The 27,743-nt window shown below is 41.3% G+C and overlaps 4 protein-coding genes across 4 annotated transcripts; all 4 read right to left on the bottom strand.

The window, feature by feature from the left end:
• Positions 1 to 7,974: 7,974 nt before the first annotated feature.
• LOC134176523 (coagulation factor X-like) lies at positions 7,975 to 9,077 on the bottom strand (the record flags this gene model as incomplete). Its single annotated transcript, XM_062643190.1, has 1 exon — positions 7,975 to 9,077. A coding segment is annotated over one exon (936 nt), but the record flags the coding sequence as incomplete, so codon positions are not given.
• Positions 9,078 to 9,592: 515 nt separating this feature from the next.
• Positions 9,593 to 13,338, bottom strand: LOC134176522 (uncharacterized). The gene is made up of 9 exons (XM_062643189.1): positions 12,809 to 13,338; positions 12,336 to 12,665; positions 11,912 to 12,283; positions 11,682 to 11,849; positions 11,437 to 11,625; positions 11,183 to 11,380; positions 10,939 to 11,130; positions 10,097 to 10,873; positions 9,593 to 9,603 (listed from the first exon to the last, which is right to left on the bottom strand). Exons 1-9 carry the CDS (start codon positions 12,924 to 12,926, stop codon positions 9,593 to 9,595), a joined length of 2,355 nt encoding a protein of 784 aa, XP_062499173.1. The 5' UTR covers positions 12,927 to 13,338.
• A 3,178-nt stretch (positions 13,339 to 16,516) lies between these two features.
• Positions 16,517 to 16,897, bottom strand: LOC134198299 (anionic trypsin-like). Its single transcript, XM_062667664.1, has one exon. It carries the CDS (start codon positions 16,895 to 16,897, stop codon positions 16,517 to 16,519), a length of 381 nt encoding a protein of 126 aa, XP_062523648.1.
• Positions 16,898 to 16,947: 50 nt separating this feature from the next.
• Positions 16,948 to 20,367, bottom strand: LOC134198298 (uncharacterized). Its single transcript, XM_062667663.1, has 9 exons — positions 20,204 to 20,367; positions 19,722 to 20,051; positions 19,295 to 19,663; positions 19,072 to 19,239; positions 18,827 to 19,015; positions 18,560 to 18,757; positions 18,310 to 18,501; positions 17,464 to 18,249; positions 16,948 to 17,402 (listed from the first exon to the last, which is right to left on the bottom strand). Exons 1-9 carry the CDS (start codon positions 20,316 to 20,318, stop codon positions 16,963 to 16,965), a joined length of 2,787 nt encoding a protein of 928 aa, XP_062523647.1. The 5' UTR covers positions 20,319 to 20,367; the 3' UTR covers positions 16,948 to 16,962.
• Between the last annotated feature and the right edge of the window lie 7,376 nt (positions 20,368 to 27,743).

The following is a 27,743-nucleotide window of genomic DNA, read 5'->3' as shown; positions in this document are numbered from 1 at the left end:
AATGTTGCATTAGATAGAGGGAAACAGTATTTTGTTTGTAAGGAAATTTTGCTAAGCTTGAAAACACATAGTAACCGTCAATTAACATGTAGATTGTAAATCTGAACCACTGTTATTGCTAAACGTCTTTGTCAAGTTTGTTGTACAGCTGCTGGTTTCAAACTACTTTGCGTCAGAGCAACATTTCTATCGCTATTTCAAGAACCACTATCCGCTGCACAAAGAAATAATCCTGCATAACCAAACAGTAGACACGTTCTACGTCGACTCTAACCTAATAGCAAAGCGTCCAACGCCACTGTCAGTTTTTTAGCAAACGATGCACTAGCCTTAGTAAAGTTTCTTTGTAGGTTCTGGGCACAGGTCTTTTTCTTCTTCGCCTTCGGGTGCCAATAGACATTTGTTTATGTCCGTCACATTTTTGATCCAATCCATCAGATTCAGCACATGTGTAAATATACCGTACTTTCCGGGCTGTCCACATCCTTCTCCCCAACTGACTATTCCTACGAGAACGTAACAGTTATCGTCGATCTCCTTTTCATTGTAGCATTTACAAAAGAGAGGACCTCCTGAATCACCATCGCAAGCGTCATTGTGGCCAGTACCGTCTCCAGCGCAAACTGTATAATTTGTGACATCTTTTTTAAATTGAGGCGAAGTGCTGTTTATGCAAATAGTTTTGTCTGCAATGGGAAGATGAAGTTCTTTCATGGCTGTCGATTTTGCACTTGAATTTCCGCCTAGTTCTCTTCTTTTTGTGGCTCCCCATCCTATTACTATACACTGGGTCCCCGGACGGTAGTAGATATTGTCCTGTAGAGTTGGCAAACAAACTTTTCGTACGTATGGAGAGCAGGTGATATTGCAATGCAACATTAGCAAAGCGATGTCTCGATTATAAGAGGCTGGATCATATTTCTGATGTATGAAAACTTGTTTAATAATGTAAGTTTTCTCGCTAAATTCTTTTACAAACCGCTCTGTGTCTCCGACGACAACTAAGAATTCCTTAAATTTTGCGACCAAAGAAGCAGTGAGCTGCAGTCAAAATCATACATTCGCTAATCACGACGCCTCCACAGTGAAATACGGGATTGCCTCGTTCAAGCCTGTAGATGGCAACCATCCAAGGCCAAGCACCTGGTTCCGAATAGCACACGCCATTGTGTTTGTTTTTACATTCTGGAGCGACAGTTCTACCACAAGTTTTGCAAAAATCTAAACAGGCGCAGTGAAAAATAGTTCTACCAAATAGTGTGCGTATCACACGAAATCTTACCAACTTTAGTTGTAAATGCTTTTTTTAATGCATCTCTTATGGCAGATGCGTCTTCGACTTTAAAATGATAATTGGGATTAGATGCGAGCGTTTCCAATGCTTTCGAGTTAACTCTTTTGCCTTCCCCGACTCCAAAGGCTATAGTGTAAATTTCTATGCCTTTCTCTTTCTTCAGTTCTTTCGCTTCCTTTATTGGGTCTCCTGCCCAATTGTTTACACCATCAGAAAACAGAAATATGGCTCTTTTACATTGTTGTCTACTTAATGGAATTACTTTTTCTCTAACGAATTTCAATACTTTCCTTACTGCGGTTGCACCTCCACAAAACTTAGTCTTTTTAATTGCGTTTATCGTTTCAACTAGAGTTGCCTTTTCTCCAAGATTAAATATGGCATGCACTTTGTCGTCATAAGTGATGAGAGCTACTCTCGCAGTATCATTGCTAGTAGTATCGTTGTTGATATTAAACAGCGCTGCAGAGCGACCCACGAAATCCAGACTATTATTGAAGTTTTCCTTCCCTACGCTCTTTGAGCAATCTACAATGTATATTAGTTCAATGCATCTTTCTCCAACAACCACTGTACGGCCTCTGCAATCTGGTGACGCAGGAAGTCTATTGTCAGCCTCGGTGGGCAAATCTGTTTCAACAGTTAAAGCGCAAGCAACAGTTGAAGCAGAAGCATTTGGGGTTTTAACAGTTGAAGCGGAAGAATAATTGTCGATAACGCATGCCCCCACACGGTCAGTAAACGTTTCTTTCAGTTGAAATGCTAAACCCAACGGAGAGTTGAAGTCGCCTACAAAAAATTTACATTATTTGTACAAACTAAATTAGTAAAATACCTTACTTTTGCAGTAACCTTCCTTGCCATCCCAAAACGTTTTCTTTTGCTCATCAACCATACAAGTACGCAAGTCGGTTCCATGATATGTAAACCCAGGTTTACAGCCAAAGGAAGCGAGACGCCCTTCCGCGAACGACTTTATTCTACGTATTCCATTCTCCGGTTCTCCAGGATCCGGACAAACTTGAAGGTTTTCTAAACGCAATTAAGCAAGAGTAAAAAATGCACACAAATTATTACAAAATTAGGCGTACTGTGACAATTGTGAATTGTAGAATGTGGCTCCCAATCGAGATCTTTTGTGCAAACGCGATAAGGAATGCCATCTAAACCATACCCGTCCGGACACGTGTAATTCACTCTTGATCCGACGGGAAACGTAGCTCTGTTCTCGTCATCTTCAAACGATGTTACACCTCCTGGAGTAGGAGGCGAAGGTGGAGAGGTACAGAAATATTCTGCAATAAAATTATATCTAATTGGCAATTTGAACATATTTTTAAACATGACATTAATAACACCTTGACATGGCGATGGGTTAGTAGTTATGTTCCACTTGCCATTGCAATCGCACAATGCTGGCAATAATTTGAGCGAATTTGAAAGCTTATATCCTCGTGTACAGTAGAGACTCACTTCTTCTCCGATTGCCACATTAATAGATCCATTGGAAACTTCCATATTCGACGGAAGAGTGCAGAAGCTCACAGCTATCAAAGAAATCAATGAAAGAAGTGAAGAGAGAACAACGGTATATTTCCAATACATTTGCATTCAGGAGTGTTTGATGGCGTCCATCTACGGTTAGAGCAAGATCGCGTATTACTTCCATAGAGTGTATACTCATCACAACAATCATATTTGGCAGTCCTACCAAAATTTATTAGACTCACAAAGCCATTTTTTAGACTTTTTGGGATAGGACAATGAAGACCTGCACAAAACTAGTATTACTACGATAATGATAATCAATAATTTAAAAATGTTACCTTGTTCAAGAGCAATAACATTCAGTGAAAATCCTTTCCCCCTGTTCCCTCGATCAGAAATAAATTTTACAGCAAATCCAGGTGTGTTTCTAAATGTTAATGCTTTGTTTCTTTTAGTTTTTCCATAGTACTCATGCACGTGGCTATCCGATCTTGACACTTCTAGAGATTTCTGAATGATCAATTTGTCTCCTGATCCTGCAGTACCGATAACCTCGATATTGACACGTGCTGATAGTAGTGAATTCCCACTGCTGACGAACAGCCATATGCAATCCAATTTGTTTGGATACTTTTGTGGAAAGTTAGGAGACTGAATCTGCTCTGATTTACCCCTTCCTTGTTTCATATAAAACAGATTTCCACAATCTAAAATTAAAATATTTAATTAATTACAGCCCTGTTATTACCAGCATTGTTAAAATTACCAATAGCTTTAAAAGATGCGTTTATCAAAGGATTCTGCCCACAACGTTTTGTAATAACGTTTACCGTCATCGAACTCCCGGATGACACAACATCTGTCGAACTGTCCCCTTCTCTGTAGCTAACAATGAGTGGAGACTTCTTCGAATTACCATTATGAATGTGGACTTTGTCTCCAGACCCAAGAACAAATTGTGAGAACGTAAGTCTGACTCGCTTGTTGCCAACAACAGATAACACCCACTTGCAGTTCATGCATGTAGACACCTGCTTGTCAGGAAATCGAGATGGCTCGTCCTCCGAAAAGATTTGTTTTCCGCATTTTTTTAGAGCTGTACACAACGACAATTGTGAGGGAGCGTTACCGTGTTGATCAGATGATTTGTGGCGTTAGTGCATCAAGCGTGAATAGTAAAACAAAGAAAAGGTACTGGACGACAAGACAGTAACTAAGCTCAATTTTTAACTAAGTGCGTCTTTTCTCCGTAGAAACCTACCAGAGCATTGACACGACGAGTATTTGCTTCTACCATTGCAGACAGCACTCGTTGCCAAAGAAAACTGCAGGCATGCTAGAGCAGTCACTCCGAGAATGAGGAAACTGAGTTTCATCTCTTTGGTGAAGTACCAACGATCCGTAGAGTTGTATCTGACTGCAACGGATATTTGTCGCTTAGCTATTGTCTTCTCGAATTCTGCAAATGAGGGAGGGGTCTTGGTGTATCTACTGATGAGTTAATTAGTGATTAGTGCTATTGACCTCACCAAGGGGGAACCGTCCTCAATCACGCGTAACACGTAAACGTGTCAGTATGAATTACAAACATTCGGAAGCTCACCTGTAAACTGGCTTTACTTATCATACTGTTATACTAACTGCCAACTAACTAACTATATATACTAACAAACATTGGAAGATAATGCAGTTATCCGGGAACTGCAACCAGACTACATTATCTTGCATATAGTACTACATAATTATATCCCACCTGTTGTTAGTTCTTTCTGATAAAGCTCTGAAAAGGTAGTAAGGAGAGGCAGACTTTTAGTATATTATTTGTACATCAGTGTATAACTAGACTATAAAACAAACATCTAACAAAACCAAAGCAAAATTAAACAATAGTAATTGCAAACAGAGTTACTTTTTCAATCTAAGTTTGATACTAATTTTGTAATTTTGTAAACTAAATTAGCTGAGTTGAATAGTTTGGCGTCGACCGGGCACCTCAGTTACTCTATCAATAGCTTAATTCATGTCATGTCACTGCTGAACACAGGGAAAGTAGAAAGTCAAAAGTGTGATAAGCTTGACCAGATGGTATCTTTAAGCTAACTGATGTAAGAGCGACTATACAGTGGACTGTCGATTATTTCCCGGATACGGTACCACTTGCCTCCGATTACTGTGGTTACAAAGATCCGGCATACGATACTCAAACCAGGAAATTTTTATTGTTAAGATATTAGTTATACGTATAGATCATTTAGACTATTTGTTTTTTGGATAGAACGTTGCATTATAACTTGAAATACGAGAACTGCTTGCTTTAAATCTACGAATAATAAATGTATGCAATAAAGCCCAAGATTGTTACACTCTTTGTGCTGACAAATGAGGGTTTCTTTGGTAAAATCTTTCGAATGTTTACAAAATTTTAATGTAAATAATTGTACTGCTGGAAGTTTGTATTACTAGTAGTGCATAAATCTATACTACCATATAAAATTGACGGTGTTTGTGTATATATATATATATATATATATATATATATATATTAGGATCCATGGCCCGTCCTTCGTACGGGCAAGATACTGCAGTGTAAAGATAGGACTGTGGACACGTCACGTGCAATCTTTGGTGCGAGGTCCCGGATATGCTGAATATATTCGAATCTTGCTCTTCGCGCTTGTTTCGATAGAAATCGACACACTCCCCGTGTAGCGCTTGCTGCAGAAAACGTGTAGGTTGGATTCGGTGCAAATGCAATCAAAATTTGGAGAGAAACGAAAGCGCTAGAAGGGTAAGTTTCGTCGGCAAGAGATATTCGATCGTTCGAAGCTTTGCGAAGGACGACGATGCATACGGTCTACACAGGACTGGTGTGGGCGTGTGTTCGAATGAACCGGAATGCGTAGCGTTTGCGTCATCGAGAAATTTTACGCGGGGGTCGATCCCTCGAAAGGGGACCCGGTGCGTAATTTTTTTAAATTTTTTACGCAAACCATCCTCTGTGCGTGCCGAGTGTGCGTGCCGATTTCGATTGCAAACGGACAAAAGACGTGGCCCCCAAACGCGAACACACACACACACACACACACACACACACACACACACACACACACACACACACACACACACACACAGACAGACAACTTGAGCTTTATATATTACTAGTACACATGGCCCGTCCTTCGTACGGGCAAGATACTGTAGTGTAAAGATAGGTCTGTGGACACGTCACGTGCATCTTTGTTGCGAGGTCCCGGATATTCTGAATGAATTCGAATCTTGTTCTTCGCGCTTGTTTCGATAGAAATCGACACACTCCCCGTGTAGCGCTTGCTGCAGAAAACGTGTAGGTTGGATTCGGTGCAAATGCGATCAGAATTTGGAGAGAAACGCAAGCGATAGAAGAGTAAGTTTCGTCGGCAAGAGATATTCGATCGCTCGAAGCTTTGCGAAGGACGGCGATGCATAGGGTCTACACGGGACTGGTGCGGGCGTGTGTTGGAATGAACCGGAATGTGTCGAGAAATTTTACGCGGGGATCGATCCCTCGAGAGGGGACCCGGTGCATTATTTTTTTATTTCTTACGCAAACCTTCCTCTGTGCGTGCCGAGTGTGCGTGCCGATTTCGGTTGCGAACGGACAAAAGACGTGGCCGCCAAACGCAAACATACATACACACACACACACACACACACACACACACACACACACACAGACAGACAATTTGAGCTATATATATATATATATATATATATATATATATATGTATGTATGTATAAGTTTGATAGCCGGCTAGACCGGATCACCCACGAGGCTAAAATTTGGGGTACAGGCATAACTCGGCATGGGTAAGAACATGGTCAGGGTGGTGTCGTCTTCCAGCTTTTTCAGTCGGGTCCACTTTTGGGGGTGCATTGTAGAACGATATAATGCTGTTCATCGTTCAAGAAGGAAAATGAATGTTCCTGATAGACTCAATTTGAAGGAAGTTCCATTACATGAACTCAATCTCCTAGGGTAGCTTTGCTTTCTCATAACTAAGAGTGCGATGCTCACTTTCAATATCCATTGTTTATTCACATGCCATTGTTACGTCACAATGCTATAACTATTCAGCAGTCCCATCAGACTGCGTTATCTGAGCAAGCTGTAGTTGATTTGTTTATTTTAATTAAACATCAAACTACATCTAGAGCAAAAAGATAATTGTTCCGAAAAGAAATATTTTTCAGTGCCTGGGTAGGTTGGAAACGTGCTGAGTATATTCTACAATATCCCAAGAGGACCCGCCTCTACTCGCACGCATTGGATAACATCAAACTACGTCCAGAGCAATAACGTAGAAGTCCACTTAGTAATGGTCAGTGCGTATAGATTGGAATCGTGCTGAGTATATTTTATAATATTCCAGGAGGACTCGCCTTCACTCTCAATCGAACTAATCTACAACGGCTCACCGGACCTCTACCAAATTAGGCTGACCTCAGACGGTATGCTTGGATCGTGTCGTTTATTATCGGCGACGTCAAAAACGACAAGATATTTTTGTGTAGAATATCTTGGTATTTAGAAATACGCCTACCTTTGGTCTTTCCGAGTACGCTCGCCAAATACCTGCCACATTCGATACGGCAGCAACGTGTTCGAAGTGATAACATCCAATGGGACTGTTGAAATGGCTCCGAGAAGACTCACCGACGAGACGTGTGACTGCGTTTGCACAGAATCCAACCTACATTTTTCCTGCACCGCGCCTTACACTGGAAGTGTGAACACATTACAAACAGAGAGCAAACAGTGCGCTAAATCATGCATGCCTGCATGTCAAGCTACTGCATGTATCCTTTGGCTAAGTAAGAAACTGCACGTGACTTTCAAGTTTCTATTTCTCAGATATATATCTCTGAACAGAAAGTCGCTGCAAATTTCTCGAAATGGGACACTCAGTTAAGGTTTCATTTGTCTTCAACGGATATTTATTAACTAATTTGCACATTCCAGTTTATTCGAACACACGCCCACACCAGTCATTTGAACTGAATCCACACAGGAAGTGTGTCGATTTATACCAAATAAATTGCACATGACGTGTCTACACATGCTCAAACTGAGTCTTTCGTCATAACACTACAGTTCTCTGCCCGTACGAAGGAGGGGTCATGTATCTAATTATATCTAAGGTAGGATCCATCCGAAATCAACAACAGTAAGTTTATTCTCATACCAATTGACATTTCTACATACAGTAACACCGTCACGAAGTAATCTACTAAACGTGCCATTTTCAGCAGAAACCGAGTTAAGTATCTAGAGTAACTAGCTACGTCAGTCTTTAGCAAAAACCGTAATTACATGCTAGCATCAAACCAAGCTAACTACAGGGTTAAGACACTGTTCTTTCTCTTCTTCGTTGAACGATTGCTTGCATTTGTTTATGTCCAACACGGTCCGAACCCAATCCATCAAGTTGAGCAAGTGTGTAAATACCCCGTATTTTCCAACCTGTCCGCATCCTTCTCCCCAGCTGACTATTCCCACAATGACATAGCTGTCGGGACCGATTTCTTTATCATTCTCGCGCTTGCAAAACAGAGGTCCTCCAGAATCACCATCGCAAGCATCATTATTACCGGTGCCGTCTCCTGCACAAACAGTGTAGTTTGTAATGTCATGCTTGAGATAATCCGATGTACTGTCTAGACAAGCGGCTTTGTCTGCAATCGGAAGATGCAATTCTTTCAAGCTGGTAGTTTTATGAGTACGTTTTGCGCCTAGTTCTCTCTTTTCAGTAGCTCCCCATCCTGCTACAATGCAGCTCGTTCCTGCGCGGTAATAGCCAAAGTCCGCTTTGGTGGGCAAACAGACTTTTCGAACGTATGGAGAACAAGACACATTGCATTTCAATTGTAGCAGAGCGATGTCATAGTTTAAACTCCCACTGTTGTGTTTATAGCTATTATGGATGTGGATTTTATCAACAGCAAATGTTTTCTCGCTGTATTCTTTAACATAACGCTCCGTGTCGCCGAGAACGACCGTCAGATTGTCAGGCTTAAGGTCACTAACGCAATGAGCAGCGGTCAGAATAAAACAATCGCTAATTAGAGCGCCTCCGCAGTGGAAAAATTGGTTGTTTGAAGTTTTCTTGTAAATTGCTGCCACCCAAGGCCAAGCACCTTTTTCTGAAAAACACACTCCATTTTCTTTGTGTTTACAGGTTGGAGCAGCAGTTAGGCCACAATCATGACAGTAGGCTAAACAACAAAGCGCAGTGTAAAGTATGCATACAGAAATGTTTCACGCACAGAATTACATGCATTTACGCAGATTTGCAGCAAACACACGTATGCACACCCACACTCACGCGCATACTCACCTCACCAACCCCACCCCACACACACAGACACACACACAAACACAAACACAAACACACACAGACACACACAGACACACACACACAGACACACACACACAGACACAGACACAGACACAGACACACTGACATACACACGCACACATAAAGACACGCTCTCTCTCTCTCTCTCTCACACACACACACACACACACGCACACACACACACACACGCACACACACACACACACACACACACACACACACACACATACACACACATGCACGCGCGCACACACACACACACACACACACACACACACACACACACACACACACACACGCACACACACACACACACACGCACACACACACACACACACACACACACACACACACACACACAGACACACACACACACAGACACACACGAATGGACAATGGACAAATGTCAAGCCCTCTACGTCATTCCTGAATGACGTCAACCTTAAAGTTAGTTGCGGAGATAGCTCCCCTGCCTCTAGAGACAGGGCCTCCATGCGCTACGTGGAGGTTTAGGGCTAGCGCTACAATCTACCTGGAGCTTGGCCAGAGTCGTTTAGGGGCACTAACTATGGCGCAGCTTTTGGGACTGGACACCAAGGCCCACACGTAACCGTCTGCTGCATGATGTTACTGCCAAGCCAGCGGTCATGTCCACCCCAGGCAATGACCAGGTACTCATTTATACTCCTGAGTCGAGAGAAGCAATTGTGTGTAAGTTTCTTGCATAAGGAAATCATGCCATATCTCGCCATCACTGTGACTTAAACCTGCAATCCTGCAAGGTCCTGGATGTTTTCATTCTCCAAATGCACTCTCTAACCAACTGAGCTATTGCACCACACACCACACACACACACACACACACACACACACACACACACACACACACACACACACACACACACAACACTTTTCTTACCAATCGATAAATTGAAAGCGCTATTCAATGCTGACTTTATTGCACTAGCATTTCTTACTGCAAAATAATATTCTGGTTTCGATGCCAGTTTCTCCAATGCAGGTTTGTCAACTCGGATTTCTTTGTTAACTCCAAAAGCTATAGTGTAAATGTCGACACCTTTTTCTTGTTTCAGAACTCGAGCTTCTTCTAGTGGGTTCCCAGCCCAGTTGTTTAGTCCGTCAGAAAACAGAAACATCGCTCGTTTGCAGTTATTTCTACTGAGTGGCATCACTTCTTCTCTAACAAATTTCAACACCTTCCTCGTTGCAGTAGCACCTCCACAGAACTTGGTCTTGTTTATTCTCTCCAACGTTTCGTTAAGAGTCAAGTTTTTGTTGAGGGGTATTTGTAGGTGCACGTTGTCGTCATAAGTGATGAGAGTCACACGAGCTTCTCCTCCTGTAATGTTAAAAAGTGACGCCGAGCGACCAACAAAGTCTAGACTTAAGTTAAAGTTTACTGCTCCCACACTCCCTGAGCAATCAGCAATGTATATTAGATCAACACAGCCTTCTCCAACGACTACCGAACGGCCCCTGCAGCCTGCTGTCCTAATTGAGTTGTTGCCCGAATTGATCGGGGGATTTGAAAAAGGATTTGGTGTAACAGTCGTTGGGTTAACGCGCGTTGCTGTAGTAGAATTGGTGCGGTTGACAGGAATAACGCATGTCGTGAGCTTGTCGATAAATGTTTCTTTCAGTTGAATTCCCAAGCCTTGAATAGACTTGAATTCACCTAATGCCGTCACAATATATTGCATTTGAACATAAGCCAACCAAACACACAATCACAATACTTACTTCGACAATAACCTTCTTTACCATCCCAATATGTGTTGCCAGAATCGTCAACAGTGCAAGTACGCAAAATAGTTCCGTAGTATTTGTAGCCAGGCTTACAACCAAAAGAAGCAAGGCGTCCTCCCGCAAATGAAAGTGTCCTTCGAACTCCATTTTCCGGTGTACCGGGATCCGAACATGCAGCCCCGTTTTCTAAACATAAATAACACTAAAATAACAAAAAAATTAAAGTAAAGATTTGTACTTATGCACGTGTGAACTTCAGTATCCGGTTTCCAAACGAGATCTTCGGTACAAACGCGATACGGAATGCCATCTAAGCCAAACCCCTCTGGACAGCTGTAATTCACTCTCGATCCTACTGGAAAAATTGTCATGTTTTCTTCGTACAGCGTCATACCACCTTGTGCAGGAGATGAAGGTGGAGCAGCACATTGGTTATCTGAGTTAGAAATCCTGCTATTGAAAGCGTTCTTGCACGTATGAGATCAAAATTACCTTTGCATGGTGATGGGTCAATAGTTACGTTCCATCTGCCATTACAGTCGCACAATGCTGGCAGAGATTTGAGCGAATTTGAAAGCTTGTATCCTCTCGAGCAGTGGAGACTTACTTCTTGTCCGATAGCAACATTAGAAGATTCATCAGAAACTTCCATATTGGTCGGTAAAGTGCAAAAACTCACAGCTATCAATAATAATAAATGTGATTATGAAACAGTAAGCAGATTATAATTTCAATACGTTTGCATGTCGGATTGACTGATGGAGACCATCCTCTGTTGGTGCAAGATCGCGTTTCATCTCCAAAAATCTTATAGCCGTCACAGCAAGAATATTTAGCAGTACTGCCGACATTTATTAGATCCACTAAACCGTTTTCAGGATTCTTTGGAACGGAGCAATCACGAGCTGCGTAAACAAAATTACTAGGATATCATTAAACAACGATATTGGTGCCACAAGTAAATCACCGTTGGACAAAGCGACAACATCCAGCGAAAATCCTTTCCCTCTCTTTCTTTGGTCGGAAGAAAATTGAATAGTAAAGCCAGGAGAGCTTCTGACCTTCAAAGTTTTGTATTTTGTTGCTTTTGTGCCGTAGTACTCCATCGCTTGGTCACCTTGTCCAGACACTTGTAAAGAGTCTTGAATGATTAACTTGTCTCGTGATTCTGCAGTGCTAACATATTTGAGATTGATGTTTGCTGATAGCAATGAATCCGCACTGCTAACAAACATCCATAAGCAGTCTAAATTATTCGGGTAGTTTCTAGGGAAGTTAGGAGATTGAACGTGTTTTGAATTAGCCTTTCCAGACTTCAAGTACATCAAACCTCCACAATCTAAAAGATATAAATTAATTGAACTTTGTCATTAACATGTAGCTAGCATTACCGATGGCTCTAACAGACGCGTTTATCAAAGGATTCGGTCCACAGCCGTCTGTAACAACCTTTACTGTCATAGCGTTCCCGGATGACACAACATCTGCTGGGCTGTCTCCTTGTATGTAAGTGCCAATGGGTTTAAGCTTCGTTGAGTGGCCGTTGAATACATGTACTTTATCTCCAGGTCCAAGAACGAAATGCGAAAAAGTAAGTCTGACTCTTTTCTTTCCAGAAGCAGTTATCGCCCACTTGCAGTTCATGCATGGAGACACCTGCTGGAGAAGAAGCTGAGAGGGCTCGTCTCTAGACAAAATCTGTCCTCCGCATTTTCCTAGAGCTGTAACAAACAAAACAGCAAGCATTTGAATGAGTATGCAGATCACGTGACTAAGACGCAGAGAGTCCACATCTGCTTTGCAGAGTGTATGGCAGGTGAGAAGTAACTGGAGTTCAAATCTCAGTGCGTAATTAAAGACTTACCGGCGCATTGACACGACGAACATCCCCTTCTTGCATTGCAGTCTAGTCTCTCTGACGAAGCGACGTCTACTGTTGTTAGTGCGGACAAAATGAGAAGAACGGTGGGAACTGTCATCATCTCTCGAGTCTCTGATGATCTGAAGGCTTGCACACGATAGCTCTCGCCTGTCGTCTGCTAGACGTTTTAAAAACACGGCAACCGTGTACTGGACTTATCTTGTACAGTACGGTAGTCAAACAAACATGCCATTGCATCATCATGTGGGTGTTGCTTCCTGGTGGTGAGCCTAGACGCGGTGCAGTGAGATAACCTACACGCATTTGTGGACAGGGAACTTTCACATTTGTTCTGTCCCTCGCTTGCATGAAACTAGTGGCTAGCGTGTAATTATTTGCCTAAGACTAAATCAATTCACAACGAACACATAACCTTTTCCGTCGTACTCTGTCTACGAGTCGCGGTTTGTCATGTAAAATGCTTCCGCCTCTTTTCAGTACATCATTGTGCTCTAGCGAGGTGTTGAGACAACTGCGAGCCTTCACACTTCCTGCTCTTTTTGCACTAGCAATTACATACCATGGAAAGTAAACAGGAAGTGTGTAGTACGGTGTGCACGTGTATTGCAATGAATGCACGTTGCGTGACGCAAACCACACCTCATTACGCTGTGCATATAAATTGACTGTCAAATTTGAGGCTCGGTAAGGCGTCCTTGGAATAGCCCATATGTGCGAATTCAGTTTAGAACAGTGAACCACAAATTTGGCGAAACAAAATAAAACACAGTTGCAATTGTTATCACAATTGCGTCACTGCATAGGGGCCTGATGAGGCCATGGCCCGTGAATGGTAAGTATGGCGTTTTAGACAAGGTCTCATAAATGTTAACTACAATCCAAGCAGCTGGACTTCAATTTTGAGTAGACGTTCAGCGACGTTACGTCACTTCATATAAGATTTGCACCTGTACAGGTCCACAGCATATTGACTAGTAAGGAGGTTTTTTACGTGGTTGGAAAAGATACGTGTATGTACTTACTTCAGTGTTCTGATAGAAGGCACGAGTTGCAACTTTATATACGCTCTGTGGACAAAATATTATTAGAGAAAAACATCAGTGTTATTGACGATTCTGTGGCGCGTGATTCGGTATTTGTATTGGGAAGTGGGCGTTGTAAAACAGTAATTATCAATTTGCGTTATTGTGGTTACTATTTGAATTGCTTTACGTATTTGGCATTTCAAAAGTTTACACGTATGCCTGTAATAGGTACACAGAAAGTGTTTCGTATACGGTACCATTGACTCGCGTATTATGTACCATTGACTCCCGTATGCGGTACCATTGATTCCTGTATGCGGTATTATTCACTTACATATGGTATACCATTGACTCCCTTATGCGGTACCATTGACTCCCGTATGCGGTACTATGACTGCCCTATGCTGTACCACAGACTCTCAAGCGGGATCATTGACTCCTGTATGCGGTACCATTGACCCGCGTTTTCGGTACCATTGGCTTTCGTATGCCGTACCATTGATTTCCAATTGCGGTACCATTGACTCCATGTACGGTAACAGTGCCTTCCGTATGCTATATCACTTACTCCTGTATGCGGTACCATGACCGCTCTATGCAGTACGTGGACTTTCATGCGGTACTATTGACTCCCGTATGTTGTACTATTGACTCCCATATGCGACACCATTGACTCGCGTATGCGGTGCCATTGGCTTTCGTATGCGGTATCATTGACTTCTATATACCGCACAATTGACTTCCATATGCGTTACCATTGCCACTGAAGGGCGGTACCGTTGCCTCCCGTATTCGGTAGTATTGACTTCCGTATGCGGTACCATTGACTTAACTTTCTTATGCGGTACTGTTGACTTTCAAATGCGATTGGACATACCATAAAAATCTAAAATCGGTTTTACTTCTAATTATACCATCAAAAGAGTATTTCTAAATGATGAATGAAATCAATTTTCTAGTTTTTAATTTCTCGTATTTTCACTGATTTTTAAATAAATTTTTAATATTTGGCTTAGTTTCTTAAAATTGGTACGTACTCTAAATGCATGTATAGCTTAAATAATTTTTCCCCTAACCTAACATGTACAATAACGTTAATGCGCCAGCACTAAAAATTACCTATTTTCAAGACCAAAACGAAGCGCTCTACAGCCATGATGTATCTTATGCATTACTCTGCTATGTATTTTACAAACATTAGAGCGTGCTAAAAGAGGTAAATGTCTCGCGCAGTCGACCTCCGACCATCGTGAGGAACAAATGACCAGCATGAGGTACCCAAATAGGTAACTTCGCTACTCAGACATAGTACTCTACTTGTAATTATTGTAGAATTTTTACTTGTCTAGAATCATTAAACTTAAAATTTTTTAAATTTTAGGTATTGTCAACGAAAGCATAACTTGTATTTGTCTAGCTCTACTGAAAGGAGACGAGTTTTCGATCAGTGGTGTGGTGAAACTATTGTCACTACTGAAAGGCTCTCGATCAATGACGCCAGTTTTGTGAGACCATACATTTACTATTAGTACTTGAGACGTCCAGCAATAGTTTTGAAAATTGCAGCAAGGCGACATTGTATTCTTTATGCTTATACAGTGTTGACTGGATTAATGTGGACACTTGACGTATACAACGATAGTAGAATTGCCTGTAGGTTAAATTTGAAGTATAAGAAGGACAAAAGCTGTTTACTATAACGGTGTTAGAGGCACGTTTGGTTATGTGCTTGCATGCTGCTTGTACTGCTTGTTGTACTTTTATCCGGTTCCTTTGTACTTTTCAACCAATTAATTGTATGCAAATTGCTGTATTCGCTCTTCGTGCAAGATAATAATAAGAAACGCCAACGCGATTCCTACTTGGCTTCGCTTCTCTTGTGCACATTTCTGCAAACACATTGCGTAGTAGGAGTACATTAGTAGAAAATGACGCACAGCCTGTGCAAGCTGTAAACCGCAGCAATCTAACAAGTTTTGGATGTTACATTATCACCTAGTCTATTCCTTGAATCCAGGAGGTGTCACTACGTGTAAGTATCTAGAGTTGAGTACCTGCCCACATTACTGGTGTGAAGCAGAAAAGAACCATGAGGATCAAGGCAGGCAGGATTCAAGTAACACAAAACCATTCAATACGCTCATCATCATGGCATGTCTGTGCTGCAAGTAGGATTGGGGTCGCAATATGTAAGCAGCTGCTGTTGTTGTGAACAATATTTGGAGTCTACCCTTGTCTAAGAATTTCAAATCCCATATACGGTACCGCTAAATTCTATATGATGTACTTGCAAATCATATGTCCCGTATGCGATACCGCAGAGGAAGTAGGTAGACAACAAGACGTGTTGAACCGATTCTCGGAGTTTTCAAGCGGATCAGATATACAATTGTAACCTTAGGCTGCCTGCCCCTACAATTGCAGTCTGAGCACTAAATCTAACAATTAGTTTTTAACTAATAAACTTAAAACTACGACATTGGGCTAAGAAATTTTCAATGTTGTCATTAACGTAATTTTTTCTGACGCAATTACAAACAGCTCTGCACCACTAACTGTTGCACGAAGTGAACAAACCTGCATAATCAAACTGAATATTCTACGTCTACTAATCACAAAAACATGCAACACCATTCTCGGTCTTTTACTAAACGCTGTACTATAATCAGTATAGTTTGATTGGAGGTTTAGGGCACAAGTCTTCTTCTGCGCCGTCGGGTGCTAACGGGCATTTGTTCATGTTCATCACATCTTTTACCCAATCCATCAGATTCAGCAAGTGTGTAAATATGCCGTACTTTCCCTGCTGTCCACATCCTTCTCCCCAACCGGCTATTCCTACGACAACATAACTCTCCTCTTCGATATCACATTGTCTTTCGCGTTTACAAAAGAGAGGTTCTCCTGAATCACAATCGCTAGGGTTATTGTTCCCACTAGCGTCTCCAGCGCAAACTGTATGGTTTGTGACATCTTCTCTATATTGAGCTGAAGTGCTTTCTATGCAAATAGTTTTGTCTGCAATAGGAAGATGAAGTTCTTTCATGGCTGTCGATTTTGGACTCGAAATTCCGCCTAGTTTTCTTCTTTCCGTAGCTCCCCATCCTGCTACTATACAGTGGGTCCCCGGACGGTAGTAGATATTGTCCTGTGCAGTTGGTAATCAACTCTTCGTACGTATGGAGAGCACGTGCAATTGCAATTCAACTTTAGCAGAGCGATGTCTCGATTAAAAGAGACTGCATCATATTCCTGATGTATGAGCACTTGTTTAATTGTGTATGTTTTCTCGCTAAATTCTTTTACAAACCGCTGCGTGTCTCCGACAACAACTACGAGTTCCTCAATTTTGCGACCAACGAGACAGTGAGCTGCGGTCAAAATCATGCATTCGCTAATCACAACTCCTCCGCAATGAAAAACGGGGTTTCTTCGTTCAATCCTGTAAATGGCAACCACCCAAGGCCACGCACCTGTTTCCGAAAGACACACGCCATGGTGTTGATTTCTACACTTTGGAGCGACGGCTCTACCACAAGTTTTGCAAAAGTCTAAAACAGGCGCCGTAAAAAATTGTTCTACCAATAGTGCACGTATTACACAGATTCTTACCAAATTTTGTTGTAAATCCCTTTTTCAATTCATCTCTTATGGTAGATGCGTTTCTCACTTTAAAATGATAATTGGAATTGGATGCGAGTGTTTCCAGTGCTTTCGTGTCAACTCTTCTACCTTGCTGCCCAACTCCAAAGGCTATAGTGTAAATTTCTAATCCTTTCTCTTTCTTTAGTTCTTCTGCTTCTATTATTGGGTCTCCTGCCCAATTGTTTACTCCGTCAGAAATCAGAAATATGGCTCTTTTACATTGTGGTCTACTTATTGGAATAACTTTTTCTCTAACGAATTTCAATACTCTCCTTACTGCGGTTGCACCTTCACAGAACTTAGTCTTGTTTATTGCGGTAATCGTTTCAACTAGAGTTGCCTTTTCTCCCAGATTAAATATGGGATGCACTCTGTCGTCGAATGTGATGAGAGCTACTCTCGCAGTATCATTTCTAGTGGTATCGTTGTTGATATTAAACAGCCCTGCCGAGTGACCCACGAAGTCGAGACTGTTATGGAAGTTTTCTTTGCCTACGCTTTTTGAGCAATCTACTATATATATTAGATCAATGCATCCTTCTCCAACTACCACTGTACGGCCACTGCAATCTGGTGACGCAGGAAGTTGATTGTCAGCATCGGTTAGCAAATTTGTTTCAACAGTTGAAGCGGAAGCAGTTGAGTTTTCAACAGTTAAAGCGAAAGGGTAACTGTCGGTAACGCATGCCCTCACACGGTCAGTAAACGTTTCTTTCAGTTGAAATGCTAAACCCAACGGAGACTTGAAGTCGCCTATAGAAATGTGTACATTTTATTCATTCAAAGTACAAAATAGATTAATAAAATACATACTTTTACAGCAAACTTCCTTGCCGTTCCAAAACGTGTTGTTTTGCTCATCAACCATACAAGTACGCAAGCCGGTTCCAAACAATGTAAACCCAGGTTTACAGCCAAAGACTGCGAGACGCCCATTTGCAAACGACTTTATTCTACGCATTCCATTCTCCGGTTCTCCAGGATCCGAGCAAACGTGAAGGTTTTCTAAACACAATTAATCCAGAGTACGAAATGCACAGAAAGAATAACAAAAATGGCGTACTGCGACAATTGTGAATTGTAGAATGTGGCTCCCAATCGAGATCTTCAGTGCAAACGCGATAAGGAATGCCATCTAAGGCATACCCCTCCGGACACGTGTAATTCACTCTTGATCCGACGGAAAAAATTACCCTTTTCTCGTCATCTTCAAACGATGTCGCACCACCTGGAGTAGGAGGTGGAGAGGTACAGAAATAGTCTGCAATAAAATTTTGTCTAATTGGCAATTGCGATCACTGTCTTAACTTAAACATGACATTAACGAAACCTTCGCATGGTGATGGGTTAGTAGTTATGTTCCACTTGCCATTGCAATCGCACAATGCTGGCAATAATTTGAGCGAATTCGAAAGCTTATACCCTCGTGTACAGTAGAGAATCACTTCTTCTCCGATTGCCACCTTACTAGATCTATTGGAAACTTCCATGTTCGATGGCAAAGTGCAGAAACTTACAGCTATCAAAGGAAAAAATGAAAAAAGGAAAGAAAGAACAGCAGTATAGTGCTAATACGTTTGCATGTAGGAGTGTTTGATGGCGTCCATTTACTGTTAGAGCATGATCGCTTATTGATTCCGTAGAGTTTATACCCATGATAACAAACATATTTGGCAGTTCTACCAAAATTGATTAGACTTAAAAAACCATATTTTAAACTTTTGGGGGTAGGACAATGAAGACCTGCATAAAATTAGTATTATTACGATAATACAAGTCAATAATATAAAAGAGTTACCTTGTGCAAGAGCAACAACATTTAGTGAAAATCCTTTCCCCCGGTTTCCTCGATTAGAAACAAATTTGATTGTAAATCCAGGAGTGTTTCTCAATGTTAATGCTTTATTTCTTTTAGTTTTTCCATAGTACTCATGCACTTGGCTGTCCGATCTAGACACTTCCAGAGATTTCTGAATGATCAGTTTGTCTCGTGATCCTGCAGTACCAACAACCTCGATGTTGATACGTGCTGATAGTAGTGAATTCCCATTACTGACAAACATCCACATGCAGTCCAATTTGTTCGCATACTTTTGTGGAAAGTTAGGAGACTGAATTTGCTTTGATTTTCCCCTTCCTGCTTTCATATAAAACAGATTTCCACAATCTAAAAATTAAATATTTAATTAATTACAGCCTTGTCTTTACAAGCATTGTTACAATACCAATAGCTTCAAAAAATCCGTTTATCAAAGGATTCTGCCCACAACGATCTGTAATAACTTTTACTGTCATCGAACTTCTATTTGATACAACATCTGTCGGACTGTCGCCTTCTCTGTAGCTAACAATGAGTGGAGATTTCTTCGAATGACCATTATAAATGTGGACTTTGTCTCCAGATCCAAGAACAAATTGTGAGAACGTAAGTCTGACTCGCTTGTTGGCAGCAACAGACAACTTCCACTTGCAGTTCATGCATGAAGACACCTGGTGGTCAGGAAATCGAGATGGTTCGTCCTCAGAAAAGATTTGATTTCCACATTTCTCTACAGCTGCACACAACGGCAATTGTGAATAAGCGGTGCCGTGTTGATCAGGTGATTGGTGGCATTAGAGCTACAAGCGTGACTAGTACAACAAAGACAGAAAGTGCGCGACAAGACAGTAGCTAAAGCTGAAATGTTCGTACGTCTTCGAAACCTACCAGAGCATTGACACGACGAGCTTTTACCTCTACCATGGCAGACCTCACGTTTTGCCAAAGACAACTGCAGGCATGCTAGAGCAGTCACAGCAAGAATGAGGAAACTGAGTTTCATCTTTGGTGTAGTTCCAACGAGCTCTAGAGTTGTATTTCACTCCAGCAATTATTTCTCGCCTACTGTTTCCTCGAATTCTGCAAATGAGGGAGGAGCCTTTATACTCACCAAGTGGAATACCATCTTCAATCACGCGTAACACCTAAACGTGTTAGTATGAATTACAAATATCTGGCAGAGTACCTGTGAATTGACTTAATTAACTTAACATGCTGTTTGCTCCACCGTAAACAATGTATTGTTTATCGTATTTTATCTAACAAAATTTAGAAGATAATGCAATTATTCGCAAAATGTAACCACACTACATTACCTTGCATATAGTACCACATATATACCAACTGTATAAGCTATTAGTTGTTTCTGATAAAAATCTGACAAATGGTGATGAGAGGCAGGCTTTCGATCAGTATATCTCTTTTAATTAAATGAGTCTAGTGCTAGACTCTAGACCACAAATCTAACAAAAACAAATCAAAACTACAACAATAATCGCAATCGGATTTAATTCTTTAAACTAATTTTGATACAACTTTGTAATTTTTTAAACGAATTTGTTGTGTTGAATAATTTGGCGTCGATCGGGCAAGTCAGTTACTATATGAATAATTGATAGAGTAACTCTATCAATTCATGGTTAATCTATCACTCCATGTGAAGTCACGATTGAACACCGAGAAAAATCAATAGCCAAAATTGTGATGAGTTTGAACAGATTGTATCTGTAAGCTAATTGACTTTAGAGAACGACCGTAGGTAGGCTGTCGAATATATCCCGGATACGGTACCACTTGCTTCCGATTCCAGTGGCCCTCAAAAATCTCGCATATGATACTCAAACCAATAAAATTATGTTATTTGGACATTAGTTAAATGTTGAATATACGAAGACTTGGTGAAAGAATGAGAGCAATGACAACGCATATATAGCCCTGCCACCTTCTTGAAATCTTTAATGTAGAAGGCATGCTGCTCGAACATTCCGATGGTCATCGTATTGGGATAGTGGGCGGGTTGTCGTGTTAGGTGCCATGCGTGCTCAGTCGTCTGGTACACGCGGATACCCAGTTTGTAATTGCCGAGCGTTGCGAGGTTTCTAATCCGGGTCGCACAACATTAAAGGGCGTGGTCTTATGTGGCTTTCCATCGAACTATTGGTATATGTGTGTGTGTGTGTGTGTGTGTGTGTGTGTGTGTGTGTGTGTGTGTGCGTGTGTGTGTGTGTGTGTGTGTGTGTGTGTGTGTGTGTGTGTGTGTGTGTGTGTGTGTGTGTGTGTGTGTGTGTGTGTGTGTGTGTGTGTGTGTACACTAATCTCAAATTTCTCCTTCCCACGACCACTTTTTACGATAGGACCTATCTTAAAAATCGTTTCTGTGTCCGAATACAGACGATTCTAAGAACGATTCGTGCAAGTGACTAAACGACGACGAAAACGCTTTATGAACTTTCGTTTCCCCATCCTTTTCTGTTGTAGCTAAGGGTTGTGTGTACTTGACAACCAAGAAATACCTTCAGGAGTTGCATGCCACCTACAGACCACTATTCACACGTCCCGTATTCAATCTTTACTACACTGTGCTGCATCTAACACTGTTGATAGTCAATGTTTGCTGATATCAATTTCTATGTCAATAAATACCATACTACTGTCGTTACAACGGAACTGAGTGCATAGATAGACTGTACATTTCAATTGTCTTGATCACGATAGCAATACGACGACTACCTATACCAGGCCTATACACGTAATCTAAACTACTAGGAAGTTTGAATGTTTACTTCCATTACAGGGTTTCAACAAATACGTATTGTCTAGCTAGGACTCGGCGTTTGAGTGGAAGGTCTGAAAACTCCGTTGGACGTGTTACTCACAAACGCGAAGCGCGTACGGATACCGCACTATTAGTATTTTTCGATTTTATTAAGTTTGCTTGTCTAGATTGGTCTTGTGTAAATCGAGGCACTGCTCATTGTAGAAGGATTTGGCGAGCTCTCTGCCTTTGATGGTGCTGCGATGTACTCGCACCCCTTGGTGTGGACACCGAAACAGACATAGGATTTATTGTGCGTGTCCAGAGCAACGAGGCCCTTCTTCTGGCGCAGCCATTCGTTATGGGATCCTGTGGCTAGTAGGGCTTCTCGTGTCTGGATGACAGACAGTTGGACATTAATATTTCCGGCTTCTTAAACATTTGTAAAAAATAGATGTAGTGCTTGTTGAATAAAACTGTTTCAAGACATGGATTCTTGTGACAGAAACTGTGCAGTGCAATGTAATGTTCATCAGGAATTACACATTGAACTTTTTATTTTATATAGTCAGGCCAAAATCGATTGGAGAAACTTTGAGATCATCAAAGATTGCATAATATGGGAGATTTGGCCGGTTTCACAACATATTGATTATCCAATAGACGATATTTGGAGGCGGAGCTTCTAGAAAATGCGCAGCTTCTAGAGTATGCGCAATCTCGATGGTAACACGCTCCTTTCGCCGATCTCGCTGTACAGAAAGTCCACGTTTCCGGGTCTGCTTCTGAACCGTAGATCATCTTGCCGTTGACTAGGCTTTGTAAGTAAGTTCACTACTTACTGTTTCGTGCATCTTGTGAGAGACTTTGCTTGCGTAGAAACGCGTACGAAGTCATTTTCTTGAGTACGGCTTGTCGAGGGTAAGAGACTGCTATTTAAGCTGAATTTGCTTGATTCACACTCTGAACAGATGCACGTGGAGTGGAAAGACAGACTACTCATTGCTTAGCAATGAAAGTTTTGTTAGATAAAGATTTTGTGGTAGGGGAATCCATTCGGAGTAACCGAACGTGACGCACTGTCACTGTCTGTGTGGCTGAAAACTAGGACTACTTTTCCCCATCTAGCGAACTACTTGAACTGTGGAACTGCGAAACTATGTATCTTGTCGAACTAGAGTCATCAAAAGTTTGTCTAGCTTATCCAACTCGTCATGAAGGCGGTGAGCTCATGAGCTTACACATCACTTGCTGTACCTTGAGCTGATTCTTAGTTTGATATACATAGAAATTGTCTTGGCTGCTTTCAGTCGAACTGCACACTGTATCAAGCACATTTCTCTAAACAAATCCTGTATAAAACTTGATTTTATCACAAGAATGTCTTTCCTTGCAACCCAGACACTGCAGATGCAAGGTCTTGCTCGATAACTCTAATCTTGTTTTGAAGTTCCACTATTTCATTTGCTTGCTGTTCAATTATTGGACGTAAACCATCAGCTGTAGCGCCTCACTGACATTTTTGACAATTAACATCTTCACTTTTGAGATCACTACTGTACACATGTCTTGATCAACTGCAGATGAGGTAGAACCGCCTTTGCTTTCTGACTTAGACATTACATCTATGGAATAGTGCGTATGTGTTGTGTTACTTTAGACATAAACTGTTGCGGAGGCTTGTAGACTGGCAGTGATAGTAATTGTAAACAGCTAGACTACAGAGTACGTGTACTTTACTCTGGTCCGCGTCAGTGTACTTATCGAGTGCAAGTTATCACAGTAAGAACTTCGACTTGGCCAATCACATATATACAGAAGTAAGCTAGACTCCCCAGAAACAACGCGTAACGCCTACATGTCTGGTTACCCGAAATGAGTTTCCAGGTGGCATGATTTCACTTGCCAAAACTAATCCATCTCTAGGTAATGAGGAGTCTGTGCTTCCACTCCATGTGTGTCTGTTCAGAATGTGAATCAGGCGACTTCAGCTTGAACAGCAGTTATTTACCCTCAAGAAGCCGTACTCAAGGAATGGCTTCCTACGCGTCTCTACGGAGGCAAAGCCTCTTACAAGATTCACGAAAAGGTAACTTACTTACAAAGCCTAGTCAACGGCAAGATGATCTACGGTCCAGAAGCAGACCCGGAAACGTGGACTTTGTGTACAGCAAGATCGGCGAAAGGTGCGTTTGCCCACGAGATTGCGCATGCTCTAGAAGCTCGGCCCCCCAAATAGCGTCTATTGTACTAGCACAGTTGATATGTGTCTTGATGACTGCTTTGAACTGAGATAATGATTTTTTGTATATAGAACAAAGCCGAGCATGTCGTATTGGTACACTTTTCTCTGATTACAGCTGTACTATTTCTTTATCATTGACGTAGGCCAAGTTGTTTGGACTCTCCTGTAGATTTTTTGCGCAATCTATTCTAAGTTTCTTAATGATTGTCAAAAAATTAGCATATCCATTGTGGTAATCTTGGCACATATAGGAACAAGTAGTTGGAGAGAGTAACAAAATCTCATATCAATCACCATGTCATTGGTACATTTGTGCCAACTGCTGCCAGGTAGATAACCAAGTAGGAAACTATTAAAATGTCTATATATATATATATATATATATATATATATATATATATATATATATATATATATATATCGAGTCATCACTGTTATCAGTGGACATGCCATCATATATATATATGTGTGTGTGTGTGTGTGTGTGTGTGTGTGTGTGTGTGTGTGTGTGTGTGTGTGTGTGTGTGTGTGTCGATGTTTGTAGCACACGAAAAGTGCAGTTACCTTTTAAAGGGCAACACATACACCCGAATGTACATAAACACACACACACACACACACACACACACACACACACACACACACACACACACACACACACAGACTAAATATCTTCTACGTAGACTCTATCTAAACCCTCATACTAGAGTCTTTAAGGACTTGTACCAAAAAGTTACCAAATGTGAGACCTAGGCTTGCGCCTGTACTCTAAACTATGGTATTACTAGAATACATGAACCGTTATAAGAATAACAGTTGTTCTTTCTTCATCTTGTCTGCTGCTTCCACAAACCAGTTGCCCAATGTATCAGTTATGGAATCTCTATCCCGCATTTCTAGACCTCTGCGAATTCCTCTCCTGTACGCTCTGTTCACTGACCTAACAGTACACGGTTTTTTAGGTCTCAAAGACAACTTTCATACGCCAGTACTGGAAACAGTTGAACTTCCATAATTTGTTTCCATGCCAGATCGAACATACATTAACCTCCTAACTTTGCAATTGCAGCATTGACTGCACCGTAGAACTTCTGACCACTATCGTCCACTGCTAGCTGGTCAGTTCCATCTTGGTCAAAGACTGTGCCCAAATGAATAATAATAGACTCTTTGTAAGACAGAATAGATCCTCACAGACATAACTACGGGTTTCTAATAGCTACCCTCTTACATTTGGCAACAATATTGATGTGGATTTCTTTTCGTTAAACAACAGACTGTGATCTTCTGCATACTCTCCACACACATTCAGCATTCTCTGAAGGCCTAATACTGATGGAGATAATACATACTTTTACAGCAAACTTCCTTGCCATCCCAAAACGTGTTGCTTTGCTCATCAACCATGCAAGTACGCAAGTTCGTTCCAAACATTGTAAACCCAGGTTTGCAGTCAAAGGCAGCGAGATGCTTATTCGCAAACGACTGTATTCTACGCATTCCACTCTCCGGTTCTCCTGGATCCAAACAAACTTGAAGGTTTTCTAAACACAATTAAGCCACAGTACGAAATGCACAGAAAGAATCACAAAATTGGCGTACTGTGACAATTGTGAATTGTAGAATGTGGCTCCCAATCAAGATCTTCAGTACAAACGCGATAAGGAATGCCATCTAAACCATACCCGTCCGGACACGTGTAATTCACTCTTGATCCGACGGAAAACGTTGTCCTCTTCTCGTCATCTTCAAACATTGTCACACCACCTGGAGTAGGAGGCGGAGGTGGAGAGGTACAGAAATAGTCTGCAATAAAATTAGATCGAATTAGCAAGTTGATCATTGTCTTAACTTAAAAATGACATTAACGACACCTTCGCATGGTGATGGGTTAGTAGTTATGTTGCACTTGCCATTGCAATCGCACAATGCTGGCAATAATTTGAGCGAATTCGAAAGCTTATACCCTCGTGTACAGTAGAGAATCACTTCTTCTCCGATTGCCACCTTAGTAGATCTATTGGAAACTTCCATGTTTGATGGCAAAGTGCAGAAACTTACAGCTATCAAAGGAAAAAATGAGAAAGGGAAAGAGAATAGCAGTATATAGCTAATACATTTGCATGCAGGAGTGTTTGATGGCGTCCATTTACTGTTAGAGCAAGATCGCTTATTACTTCCGTAGAGTTTATACCCGTCACAACAATCATATTTGCCAGATCTGCCAAAATTTATTAGACTCACAAAACCATTTTTAAAACATTTGGGGGTAGGACAATGAAGACCTACACAAAACTAGTATTATGACGATAATGCAAGTTAATACTATAAAGGAGATACCTTGTGCAAGAGCAAAAACATTTAGAGAAAATACTTTTTCCCCGGTTTCCTCGATCAGAAACAAATTTGATTGTACTTCCAGGTGTGTTTCTAAATGTTAATGCTTTATTTCTTTTACTTTTTCCGTAGTACTCATGCACTTGGCTGTCCGATCTAGACACTTCCAGAGATTTCTGAATGATCAGTTGGTCTCGTGATCCTGCAGTACCGACAACTTTGATGTTGACACGTGCTGATAGTAGTAAATTCCCATTACCGACGAACATCCATAAGCAGTCCAATTTGTTCGCATGCTTTTGTGAAAAGTTTGGAGATTGAATTTGCTTTGATTTTTCCCTTCCTGCTTTCATATAAACAGATTTCCACAATTTAATTTAAAACATTTAATTAATTACAGCCTTGTCATTACAAGCATTGTTACAATACCAATAGCTTCAAAAGAGCATTTATCAAAAGATCCTGCCCACAACGATCCGTAATAACTTTTACTGTCATCGCACTCTTAGTTGATACAACATCTGTCGGACTGTCGCCTTCTCTGTAGCTAACAATGAATGGAGCCTTTTTCGAATGACCATTATAAATGTGGACTTTGTCTCCAGATCCAAGAAGAAATTGTGAGAACGTAAGTCTGACTCGCTTGTTGGCAGCAACTGATATCACCCACTTGCAGTTCATGCATGAAGACACTTGCTGGTCAGGAAATCGAGATGGCTCGTCCTCAGCAAAGATTTGATTTCCAAATTTCTCTACAGCTGCACACAACGGCAATTGTGAATAAGCGGTGCCGTTTTGATCAGGTGATTGGTGGCGTTAGTGCAACATGCGTGACTAGTACAACAAAGGCAGAAAGTTCACGACAAGACAGTAGCTAAAGCTCAAATGTTAGAACGTCTTCGAAACTTACCAGAGCATTGACACGACGAGCATTTATTTCTCCCATTGCAGACCGTACTTTTTGCTAAAGAAAACCGCAGGCATGCTAGAGCAGCCACACCAAGAATGAGAAAACTGAGTTTCATCTATGGTGGAGTTCCAATGAGCTTTAGAGTTGTATCTAACTCCAGTGAATAATTCTCGCCTGCAAA

The sequence above is a fragment of the Corticium candelabrum genome, chromosome 2, assembly GCF_963422355.1.
Source record: "Corticium candelabrum chromosome 2, ooCorCand1.1, whole genome shotgun sequence".
Taxonomy (NCBI): domain Eukaryota; kingdom Metazoa; phylum Porifera; class Homoscleromorpha; order Homosclerophorida; family Plakinidae; genus Corticium; species Corticium candelabrum.
The sequence above is the reverse complement of the archived record's forward strand: the minus strand, read 5'-3'. Positions and strand labels throughout refer to the sequence as shown.

Coding starts and splice junctions, on each gene's coding strand:
- LOC134198299 (XM_062667664.1), bottom strand. CDS start 16,897: ATGAAAGAACTTCATCTTCCTATTGCAGACAAAACTATTTGCATAGAA.
- LOC134198298 (XM_062667663.1), bottom strand. CDS start 20,318: ATGAAACTCAGTTTCCTCATTCTTGCTGTGACTGCTCTAGCATGCCTG. Junction 19,240..19,294: donor TGTTGTTGCTCTTGCACAAG/GTAACTCTTTTA, acceptor AATTTTATGCAG/GTCTTCATTGTCCTACCCCC. Junction 18,502..18,559: donor TACAATTCACAATTGTCGCA/GTACGCCATTTT, acceptor AATTGTGTTTAG/AAAACCTTCACGTTTGCTCG.
- LOC134176522 (XM_062643189.1), bottom strand. CDS start 12,926: ATGATGACAGTTCCCACCGTTCTTCTCATTTTGTCCGCACTAACAACA. Junction 12,284..12,335: donor CGCGTCTGTTAGAGCCATCG/GTAATGCTAGCT, acceptor TATATCTTTTAG/ATTGTGGAGGTTTGATGTAC. Junction 11,626..11,681: donor AGTCAATCCGACATGCAAAC/GTATTGAAATTA, acceptor TATTATTGATAG/CTGTGAGTTTTTGCACTTTA.